Raw genomic sequence first — 12,046 nt, 5'->3', positions numbered from 1 at the left:
GTTTATTGCGGTCATGTCATGCCTAAGTTTGCTAATCTTCCCAATGAAAAAATCATTAAAGTAGTTGGCAATATCAGTGGGTTTTGTGATGAATGAGCCATCTGATTCAACGAATGATGGAGCTGAGTTTGCCTTTTTGTACAAAATCTATTTTAAGGTGCTCCAAAGTTTCTTACTATCGTTCTTTGTCATTTATCTTTGTTTCATAGTTTAGTTTCTTCTTCTTTTTATTCAGTTTAGTCACATGATTTCTCAATATGCAGTACGTTTTCCAATCGGTTGGGTTGCCAGACTTATGCCATTCCTTTCGCCTCATCCCCCTCAACGATACAATGTTTCAATTCCTCATCAATCCACGGGGATTTAACTGGTTTTGTCATTTTCTTAATGGGTTTATGCTTATTAGTAACTGGAATAAGTTATTTCATTAATGTGTCAAGTGCTGCGTCTGTTTGCTTCTCATTACACACCACGGACCAACAAATATTCCGTACATCAATAACATAGGAATCACTACAAAACTTACTGTATGACCTCTTATACACCTTATTAGGCCCAGCCTTTGGAACGTTGGTTTTCTTAGATATGTCTACTATATTGTGATCACTACATCCGATGGGATTTGGATACTGCTTTAATAAAGCACATTTCTGCAGCATTAGTAAAGATGTGATCGATACATGTTGATGATTTCATTCCTGTGCTGTTTGTAACTACCCTGGTAGGTTGACTGATAACCTGAACCAGGTTGCAGGCACTGGTTACAGTTTGAAGCTTTTTCTTGAGTGGGCAGCTTGATGAAAGCCAGTCAATATTTAAATCACCCAGAAAATATACCTCTCTGTTGATATCACATATATTATCAAGCATTTCACACATGTTATCCAGATACTGACTGTTAGCACTTGGTGGTCTATAGCAGCTTCCCACCAGAATGGGCTTTAGGTGAGGCAGATGAACCTGTAGCCATATTACTTCAACAGTATTTAACATGAGATTCTCTCTAATCTTTACAGGAATGTGGTTCTGAATATAGACCGCAGCACCTCCACCATTGGAATTTCTGTCTTTTCAGTAAATGTTATAACCATGTATTGCTGCCACTGTATCATCAAAGGTATTATCTAAGTGAGTTTCAGAGACAGTCAGAATATGAATGTTATCTGTTACTAGCAAATTATTGACTTCATGAACCTTGTTTCTTATTAAGCTACATATGTTTACGTGGGCTATTTTTAACACTTTTCTGGGATACTTGATTGTTTTCATTGCTTTACTAGGAAGCTTAGCAGCAGTAGATGTGCTCATGCTATTTATGTTAGTGCAGGGTGAGCTGCACAGAGTGGACTTCCTCCTAGGACACACCGCCTCAGTGATAACAGTGAAACTCTGGTTCATAGGCACATGATTACTGCATACTGTAGGATCAGCAGAGGCATTCAGGGCAGTAAGAGGGACATAAATTAGGTTACTTACATTGTGTCTTCCTACACCCCTGGTATAAAGTACATTTGCTGAAGCATTATCATGACTCAGTGAGACAATGGTAGGGGTTAACTTGGCTGGACTTGGGTCATTGATACGTCAATGTCTCAACACAGCCTTATAATGCTGTGAAAGGATCCAGGAACCCAATTAAAAAAAAAATAAACAATAGAGCTAAGCACAGGAAAAATCCTAAAGGAAAATCTGGTTCAGTCTTCTTTCCACCAGACACTGGGAGATGAAGTCACCTTTCAACAGGACAATAACCTAAAACACAAGGCCTAATCTAAACTGGAGTTGCTTACCAAGACGACATTGAATGTTCCTGAGCGGCCTAGGTACAGTTTTGACTTAAAAAATCGTCTAGAAAATCTATGGCAAGACCTGAAAATGTCAGTCTAGCAACTATCAACAACCAACTTGACAGAGCTGTGTGCAAGAATAATGTGCAAATATGGTAAAATCCTGCAATCTATCCATTTCCAGCAATAGAAAGCAAAATATTGCCTTAAATAATAACAACTAAAGTAAAATGGCACAGCCAGTCTACAAGGTGACGCAGTACCTCTCTTACATTCTTTGGTGAGAACCCTGATCCACGTTTTGTAAAGTAATAACATAACAAAATAAAGACAATAGCTAACCCTCCCAGGTTGGATAAGGTCTAACGTCTGCCTGAAAATCATTGGTCTGCATACTTTTCCTGTGTGCTCTCTGGTCCTATCATCTCATTACATATCATAAACAGAAAGACTGGCAGACTGAAGAGCGGTTAACCTGTTTCTGGTGACAGGTGTGTGTTTGGGTACCTGTTTCTGGTGACAGGTGTGTGTGTGTGTGTGTGTGTTTGGGTACCTGTTTCTGGTGACAGGTGTGTGTTTGGGTACCTGTTTCTGGTGACAGGTGTGTGTTTGGGTACCTGTTTCTGGTGACAGGTGTGTGTTTGGGTACCTGTTTCTGGTGACAGGTGTGTGTGTGTGTGTGTGTGTTTGGGTACCTGTTTCTGGTGACAGGTGTGTGTTTGGGTACCTGTTTCTGGTGACAGGTGTGTGTTTGGGTACCTGTTTCTGGTGACAGGTGTGTGTTTGGGTACCTGTTTCTGGTGACAGGTGTGTGTTTGGGTACCTGTTTCTGGTGACAGGTGAAGCCACTGCTTTCCTTCCTTTCTCTGTGTTCTGTAGTTTAGTCTTCATCTCATTCATCTCAGCCTCTTTGAAGTGCAGCTCAGACAGCAGGGACTGCACCTGCGGACACATCAGAAGGAAACAGATGGACTTTACTGTCCAATTGTACACGGATGTCCAACGGAAACTTGTATGCTGCTTTTTTTTTTACAACCCCTCCGTAAGACACGAATACAGAGGTTGTGTAGGTTGGAGCGTTAAAATACAGACAGACAAACCAATGGGTTAGATCGTCATCAGAAAACCCATTTGGGATGCATACAATATCAGCCAGAATGGATGAGAAAGGTTTCATGTAAACCATAAAGCAGTGGCTCATCACCTTGTGTCAGACATGTAAATAACCATTCAAGTAAAGGATGAGATACTCCTCCACTGTAACGGGGGTCAGTGTGATGCTAACAGTTTAGCTTCCTCCACTGTAACGGGGGTCAGTGTGATGCTAACAGTTTAGCTTCCTCCACTGTAACGGGGGTCAGTGTGATGCTAACAGTTTAGCTTCCTCCACTGTAACGGGGGTCAGTGTGATGCTAACAGTTTAGCTTCCTCCACTGTAACGGGGGTCAGTGTGATGCTAACAGTTTAGCGCCCTCCACTGTAACGGGGGTCAGTGTGTTGCTAACAGTTTAGCTTCCTCCACTGTAACGGGGGTCAGTGTGCTGCTAACAGTTTAGCTTCCCCCAATGTAACGGGGGTCAGTGTGTTGCTAACAGTTTAGCGCCCTCCACTGTAACGGGGGTCAGTGTACTGCTAACAGTTTAGCTTCCTCCACTGTAACGGGGGTCAGTGTGATGCTAACAGTTTAGCGCCCTCCACTGTAACGGTGGTCAGTGTGCTGCTAACAGTTTAGCTTCCTCCACTGTAACGGGGGTCAGTGTGATGCTAACAGTTTAGCGCCCTCCACTGTAACTGGGGTCAGTGTGTTGCTAACAGTTTAGCTTCCTCCACTGTAACGGGGGTCAGTGTGATGCTAACAGTTTAGCGCCCTCCACTGTAACGGTGGTCAGTGTGCTGCTAACAGTTTAGCTTCCTCCACTGTAACGGGGGTCAGTGTGATGCTAACAGTTTAGCTTCCTCCACTGTAACGGGGGTCAGTGTGATGCTAACAGTTTAGCTTCCTCCACTGTAACGGGGGTCAGTGTGTTGCTAACAGTTTAGCTTCCTCCACTGTAACGGGGGTCAGTGTGTTGCTAACAGTTTAGCTTCCTCCACTGTAACGGGGGTCAGTGTGTTGCTAACAGTTTTGCTTCCTCCACTATAACGGTGGTCAGTGTGCTGCTAACAGTTTAGCTTCCTCCACTGTAACGGGGGTCAGTGTGATGCTAACAGTTTAGCTTCCTCCACTGTAATGGGGGTCAGTGTGCTGCTAACAGCTTAGCTTCCTCCACTGTAACGGGGGTCAGTGACAGTTTAGCTTCCTCCACTGTAACGGGGGTCAGTGTGTTGCTAACAGCTTAGCTTCCTCCACTGTCCGACTCGAACCATTGATCCTTTGCTCGCAAACACACGTGACCGTCCTCCTTGACAACGTACCAACGGGTTGAGCCACCGAAAAGGTACCTCTTGGACGGCTTCACCCGCGACATTTCAAGCTAACTGTGGAGTGAGCTTAGGGTACGTTCTTAACTACATCACATACGGTTGCAAAATTCTTGTAACTATGCAAAAGAAGGACCAGGTTTTCCAGAAATCCAGGCTGGAGGATTCTGGATATATGCTTATTCCCTCCTGATACCTGAAAAATTACAACCAGGATTTCTGGGAATTTGGGGAAAGTTACCGGAATTTTTCAACACTCGTTCGGACTCGGCAGGATAGTGTGTAAAAGGTAGTTTCGTAACACATTGGGGTTTGATAGTCGTACAGTATCAAAAACAGACTTGGACGTCTACCTTCTTGGAGAGCTCCTTCTCCTTCTCGCTCTGAGCGTCTCTCTTCTCCTTCTCCAGGAGGAGCTGAGCCTGTCTTTGCGCCTCCTTCTCCTGCTGGGCGACCCTGAGGGAGTCACGCAGCACTCTGATCTCTCCGTTCTTCATCAGGATCTCCTCCTCTACCTCCTTTAGCTGGAGAACACAACCACATCACACTGTCATATTCCACACTGTATTATTTGGTTTATGACTAGCCAAACATGATATTGAGCATGAGCTGCTGAGATTTCTTAAAAGTAAACTAGCAATGTGAATATATGTCACGAGACTTTCCAGGATTTGAGTTTCACACCTCAGCATATCAGTTTACTACCTTTTTCTGGAGGTCTGCTTGTTGGGCTTCCAGTTGCTTTAAATGCTCCCCGTCAGTCTTCGACTGATGTCTGTTCCCTGCAAAAACAAAAGGACAAAATATATTCTGTCAGGAATGGAAGAACAAGAGGACAAAATATATTCTGTCAGGAATGGAAGAACAAGAGGACAAAATATATTCTGTCAGGAATGGAAGAACAAGAGGACAATATATATTCTGTCAGGAATGGAAGAACAAGAGGACAATATATATTCTGTCAGGAATGGAAGAACAAGAGGACAATATATATTCTGTCAGGAATAGAAAAACAAGTGTAAAATATTTCTTTATTTTTACTATTTTCTACATCGTAGAATAATAGTGAAGACATCAAAACTATGAAATACGGAAGGTCTGATTTCACTATTATTAAAACAAGACCCAGATAGCAAATATAAAGACCCAGTCTATCTAAAAAACTGGAGGCCTCTTACACTTCAATGTTGTGATGCAAATTTACTAGCGAAATGCATAGCACTCAGAATTAAAAGGGTTTTACCAGGAATTGTTCATCCTGATCAGACAGGTTTTTTACATGGACGATACATTGGAGATAATATACGACAACTAATAGAAATAATAGAACATCATGAAACATATAAGAAGCCAGGAATGGTGTTTATAGCGGGTTTTGAAAAGGCATTTAATAAAGACTGGATTTTATTTATAAATGCCAATTTTTTTTCCAATTTCGGTGATTCTCTTATAAAATGGGTAAAAAATAATGTATAGCAACCCCAGGTTTAAAACAGTAAATAACGGCTACTTCTCAGAGAGTTTTTAATTGTCATCATGTTTGACAATCTCCTGGAGGGGATGGAGTCTCTCCAAGAAATGGCCATATCACAGTCTGCCGATATGGACAGCCCCATCAAGAGGATCCTCCTGGATCCCCCTTGCTTGTGTATTTAGAGAGAGAGTGGTAAGCAGCCTGAAAACCTATAGCAGTAGCCATTGCACGGACTGAGGGAGACAATGCCATCCCGTCTGATGTTCAGACTCTGCTTGCAGACGTAAGAGAAGAAATCCGTACTGCCCTGCCCACTTCACTGTTGCTCCAAGCAGAGGAAACTGCAGTTCTGAAATACATCAGAAAGCGTGAAGACTTCTGCCTGAAGTCCATACACGCCGTAGCATACATATTGGACCCCAAGTACACTGGCAAGAGCATCCTGTCTGGTGCAGAGATCAACAAGGCCTATGGTGTCATCACTACCGTGTCTCGCCACCTTGGCCTGGATGAGGGCAAGGATCTTGGCAGTCTGGCGAAGTACATTTCCAAGCAAGGGCTTTGGGATGGAGATGCAATATGGCAGTCGTGCCAACATATCTCATCAGCCACCTGGTGGAAGGGACTTTGTGGATCTGAGGCTCTTTCCCCTGTTGCCTCCATCATTGTCCAAATCCCACCCACCAACCAAATCAGCTGCCTCAGAGCGCAACTGGTCTTTGTTTGGGAACACACACCAAAGCACGCAACAGGCTGACGAAGGGTTGAAAAATTGTTGGCCATGGGAAAATATGAGGCTTTTGAGCCTGACAACGAGCCAACCTCAACAAGGTTGGAAAGTGACAGTGAAGATGAGGCCTCAGAGTCTGATGTTCAAGAGGTGGACATTAAGGAGGTCCAGGGAGAAGACATGGAAGCCTGAGAGGAAGACAACCAAATCTTTAGTTTCTAGACTATTATTTTACAGATGTATGTTGAAAACGTTTTTGGGAGATGTGACGGATCACTGGGGATCATTCAATATTCCCTTTATTTTGTTGTTCAGTGAAATCATCCCATGTTAAGAGTCAACTAATTTAATGGAAGTTCAATTCGTAACTAAATTGTTTCTTAAATTTCTATTGGAAGGATTTATTAATTTGCAATTATGTCTACTTATGATAAGGTAAAAGGTTTATGTTACTGTCTCCATATGATATGGTAAATAATTCCAATGCAAAAAACATTACATTTAAATTGTATTAATATTAATTTGCATATATTTACGTTATTTCCCATATAGTCCCGGTAATTCCCACATAAAGTTTCTACCTTTGAAACAAAATGTGCAACCCTAGGCACATCATGAAGCTGGTTGAGAGAATGCCAAGAGTGTGCAAAGCTGTCATCAAGGCAAAGGGTGGCTATTTTAAATATCTCAAATATAAAATATATTTTGATTTGTTTAACACTATTTCAGTTACTACATGATTCCATATGTGTTATTTCATAGTTTTGATGTCTTCACTATTATTCTACAATGTAGAAAATGTAAAAAATTAAGAAAAAGCCTTGAATGTGTAGGTGCTCTAAAACTTTTGACCGGTAATGTATATTCTGTGAGGAATGGAAGAACAAGAGGCCAATATATATTCTGTGAGGAATGGAAGAACAAGAGGCCAATATATATTCTGTCAGGAATAGTTAAGTGCTTTAGGCCACAGATAGTACATTTATTTCATAAGTCTTACCGAAAGTGTCTTTACATGGAAACTCAGGGATCTCTCTGTCTCTCATGGAGTTACTCCTAGCCAGACCAGAGGGTTGTTGTCTGCTTCCCGAATACGGCTTCCTCGACTCCCCTGGTCGAGAACCAATGGAGCTTGGCCCTGGTCCTGCTAGATCCCCGTTGACGGCCTGAGATGCTATAATATCAATCTCTTCCAGATCATCCTGGGTGAAGTCATCGTCACCTCCGAAGGGGTCGTTACATGGAGCCGCAGGACTCAGCACCTTGAGGCGCTTGCGGGGTGGGTACGCCATGTTACCAGGCCAGGGGTCCAGGGATGCGGCTGGGCTGGAATACCTGGAATACCTACTTTAAAATTACTAGAAAACGTGTAACTTGGATAGCCAAGTAGCAACTTTTTAGCTAGTTTGCGAACTTTGGCAAGCTAACTAGCGCCAGTCAATGTGGGTCAGGGAACTCAACCTGAACATCTCTGGTATGGCGGTTCAAAGCAAGCCTCTGGCTAGTTATTTGTCGCACGTCTCACAATTTAAAAGGCATTCCTAAAAAAAAGTTAACAAAAAATAACTGCAGGCTAGCTCAGTTTGCAAGTTATTAAACCACCGTTCAAATGTTTTACAGAATGAGCTAATCACAACACTGCTTATACACGACCTCAACTTAAACAGCAATCCTATTGGTCTAGAAAGCGCTCCGTGATAAAAACTGTATGGATAGCCAAAAGGGACAAAAATAACAACGCCGAGTTTTGCCATTTCTCTCTCTTTCTCTCGCTCTTATCCTTCTCTCTCGGACAGACAAGAATCTGCACACCAAAGAAATGGACAGAGACAGACTTTTAAAAAATTGATTCCCAAGAGATTGTTTACGCAACATTTAATCTCAGTGAATTAATTAAATCCATGACACATTGTGTCAGTAGTACATATCAGATCATAAAAGAAAGACATTGCAATACTTCGCCCAAATTTTAATATGGATGAATAATATTTGCGGTGATATCATTTTACGGCATTATTCTGTGTAACATTAGTGAACAAAGTTCAATACATTCTCTCCGTTTACACAAAACGAGAGAGTAAAATCTTTATGACGTCATAGGTGATGTGTGACAGGATTGGTTGCCTGGGGTTTTGTGGTACTCCAGAATGTTTACCAGCTGAGCAGGAAAAAAAGCAGGGTAGTGAGCGCCAAAGACTGCACTGAAATACGTTTTTTTCTCCCCCCCTCCACCCACACGTAATCTACATTTTCTCCCTTTTCAAAATCTCCCAGTCATATTTGCAAGGAGAAGAAGCGATCCAGTAACTTTTTTTTTCCTGATTGTAGACAAGGTTTGTTTCGTTTTTATCTCGTAGTTTATGTTAATAATTTCAACAAAGAGAGATGGTGGCGGTCGTTATAACATTGTTATGACATAGGTTGTTATTTTCGTTGCAATCTTGTAGTTTTATAGGTTGGTTGTGAACTAATGTTCTCCGTTTGTTTACTCTATAGTTGATGAGACGGATATAAAATGAAAACTGAGGTATCCACAGCAGCGAATTTCATCTCCAGATTACTGAAAACAACTGGACTGCTATCCGAGGAGCAACTTCAGCATTTCAGCCATTCCCTCGAAAAATCTCTGGGAGGTAAAAATTTATGGGGAATATGACTGTTCATGCATAGGGTAGCCTATAAAAATCGCCAGACAAGTATGCATTCCATCACACGGTCAGTAACATTTTCTTTTTTTTAAGCAGATCAAGTAGAAGTTTAGGGGTACAGGCTATGAATGAACATTAGGCTGTCAACTTAGCTAGCTACCTGTAGGACAGACAACATAGACACCAGGATAGGCCATAATAATCATTGTGTGTGTGTATTGTTTTGTAATTTCTGCTGATATTCTTGCTATTAAAATCTTCAATGATGATTGATGTCTGAGTAGCAGAAGTGTCTGTCTCACACGCCGCACAATAACAAAACATGAAGGACAGAGAGCAAAAATGGCTGTTTTGACCGCCCAATCCTTTTCTATATCATACGGCAATTCTGACATGACTTTGTTATTTCTTTTTCGCAGAGCACTACAAGCACCACTGGTTCCCTAACGCTCCCTGCCGAGGCTCAGCTTACAGATGCATCAGAATCAACGAGAACCACAAGATGGACCCGGTCATCGGTGAAGCCGCCGGCACCATTGGACTGACCAGAGAACAGCTCTTCACCCTTCTGCCCAGTGAGCTTACCATGTGGGTGGACCCATACGAGGTGTCATACCGGATAGGAGAGGACGGCTCCATCTGCGTTCTCTATGAATCTGAGCCATCATCATCATCATCATCAACACAGCCTGAAACAGCCTCTAACCAGAGCCAAGGGGACAGCAACAACAGAGCCAGTTCAGGCAACTGCAAAGGTGAACTGAGAGTGGGGATGGGAAGGTCCAAAAAACCCAAGTCCTTCACCATGATAAGGATTTCCAGCAGCTAAATGTTTACCTGCCCCATCCACCTGGACACTTGGACATAGGTCAGACACACATATTGGTTAGAATAATTGTTCATTTCTTTCTTTTTTTTAATATTAAAATATGTTTAGTACTCTGAATATCAACTTGTTCACCTTTATAGATACTACATAGGGTCTATTTTGAGATTATTGACAGAAGATTAATTTTAATGTATGTTCTTGATGTTGCTAATTTATATACAGTATATTAAAACACACTGCATTTGAATGGAATGTCATAAGGCTAATGATTTCATCAAAACATATGATGTGTTTATGTCTGCATCCCAAATGAGGGTTGGGGAGGCACAGAAAGCTGCATCCCAAATGAGGGTTGGGGAGGCACAGAAAGCTGCATCCCAAATGAGGGTTGGGGAGGCACAGAAAGCTGCATCCCAAATGAGGGTTGGGGAGGCACAGAAAGCAATATTTCAAAATATATTGCACAACCATAAAGATGCAAAAAACATTGTTTTATACATTGATAATACAGGACACAGTAAATGCCTTATGTCATTGGTTCCCAACCAGGGGTACTAGGACCATCCAGGGGGTACTTGAGAAAACTCATCAGACCATAGTTACTGGTAAAATGTACAAGAGGGGGTACATCAGGGGTACTCCGGGCAGAGCAACATTCAGTTGGTGGAACCGTAACGGCCAACTTCAGTTGGTGGAACCGTAACAGGGAACCGTAACAGCCAACTTCAGTTGGTGGAACCGTAACAGCCAACTTCAGTTGGTGGAACCGTAACAGCCAACTACAGTTGGTGGAACCGTAACAGGGAACCGTAACAGCCAACTACAGTTGGTGGAACCGTAACAGGGAACCGTAACAGGGAACCATAACAGCCAACTTCAGTTGGTGGAACCGTAACAGCCAACTTCAGTTGGTGGAACCGTAACAGCCAACTTCAGTTGGTGGAACCGTAACAGCCAACTTCAGTTGGTGGAACCGTAACAGCCAACTTCAGTTGGTGGAACCGTAACAGCCAACTTCAGTTGGTGGAACCATAACAGCCAACTTCAGTTGGTGGAACCGTAACAGCCAACTTCAGTTGGTGGAACCGTAACAGCCAACTTCAGTTGGTGGAACCGTAACAGCCAACTTCAGTTGGTGGAACCGTAACAGCCAACTACAGTTGGTGGAACCGTAACAGCCAACCTCAGTTGGTGGAACCATAACAGCCAACTTCAGTTGGTGGAACCATAACAGCCAACTTCAGTTGGTGGAACCATAACAGCCAACTTCAGTTGGTGGAACCATAACAGCCAACTACAGTTGGTGGAACCGTAACAGCCAACTACAGTTGGTGGAACCATAACAGCCAACTACAGTTGGTGGAACCATAACAGCCAACTTCAGTTGGTGGAACCGTAACAGCCAACTACAGTTGGTGGAACCGTAACAGCCAACTTCAGTTGGTGGAACCGTAACAGCCAACTTCAGTTGGTGGAACCATAACAGCCAACTTCAGTTGGTGGAACCGTAACAGCCAACTTCAGTTGGTGGAACCGTAACAGCCAACTACAGTTGGTGGAACCGTAACAGCCAACTTCAGTTGGTGGAACCATAACAGCCAACTTCAGTTGGTGGAACCGTAACAGCCAACTTCAGTTGGTGGAACCATAACAGCCAACTTCAGTTGGTGGAACCGTAACAGCCAACTTCAGTTGGTGGAACCGTAACAGCCAACTACAGTTGGTGGAACCGTAACAGCCAACTTCAGTTGGTGGAACCATAACAGCCAACTTCAGTTGGTGGAACCGTAACAGCCAACTACAATTGGTGGAACCGTAACAGCCAACTTCAGTTGGTGGAACCATAACAGCCAACTTCAGTTGGTGGAACCATAACAGCCAACTTCAGTTGGTGGAACCATAACAGCCAACTTCAGTTGGTGGAACCATAACAGCCAACTACAGTTGGTGGAACCGTAACAGCCAACTACAGTTGGTGGAACCATAACAGCCAACTACAGTTGGTGGAACCATAACAGCCAACTTCAGTTGGTGGAACCATAACAGCCAACTACAGTTGGTGGAACCATAACAGCCAACTACAGTTGGTGGAACCATAACAGCCAACTACAGTTGGTGGAACCATAACAGCCAACTTCAGTTGGTGGAACCATAACA

General features: G+C 42.9%; 2 protein-coding genes across 2 annotated transcripts in view; one reads left to right on the top strand and one right to left on the bottom strand.

Moving 5' to 3' along the window:
• Nucleotides 1-8,085, bottom strand: part of atrip (ATR interacting protein) — a 41,060-nt gene extending 32,975 nt beyond the window's left edge. Inside the window, exons 1-4 of the mRNA XM_071337011.1 lie at nt 7,413-8,085; nt 4,914-4,990; nt 4,562-4,732; nt 2,611-2,729 (exon numbers count right to left, since the gene is read on the bottom strand). Of these exons, the coding sequence (XP_071193112.1) occupies nt 2,611-2,729; nt 4,562-4,732; nt 4,914-4,990; nt 7,413-7,704 (659 nt within the window). The 5' untranslated portion in view covers nt 7,705-8,085. The remainder of the gene's footprint in view (nt 1-2,610; nt 2,730-4,561; nt 4,733-4,913; nt 4,991-7,412) is intronic.
• A 450-nt stretch (nt 8,086-8,535) lies between these two features.
• On the top strand, nt 8,536-10,136 carry LOC139536467 (protein BTG1). The gene is made up of 3 exons (XM_071337015.1): nt 8,536-8,745; nt 8,909-9,045; nt 9,480-10,136. The coding sequence occupies exons 2-3, from the start codon at nt 8,928-8,930 to the stop codon at nt 9,887-9,889; spliced, it is 528 nt and encodes a 175-aa protein (XP_071193116.1). The 5' UTR covers nt 8,536-8,745; nt 8,909-8,927; the 3' UTR covers nt 9,890-10,136.
• The last annotated feature ends 1,910 nt before the right edge of the window (nt 10,137-12,046 follow it).

The sequence above is a fragment of the Salvelinus alpinus genome, chromosome 12, assembly GCF_045679555.1.
Source record: "Salvelinus alpinus chromosome 12, SLU_Salpinus.1, whole genome shotgun sequence".
In the NCBI taxonomy this organism is placed as follows: Eukaryota; Metazoa; Chordata; class Actinopteri; order Salmoniformes; family Salmonidae; genus Salvelinus; species Salvelinus alpinus.
Note: the sequence above shows the minus strand (reverse complement) of the source record. Positions and strands in the feature narration are given on the sequence as shown.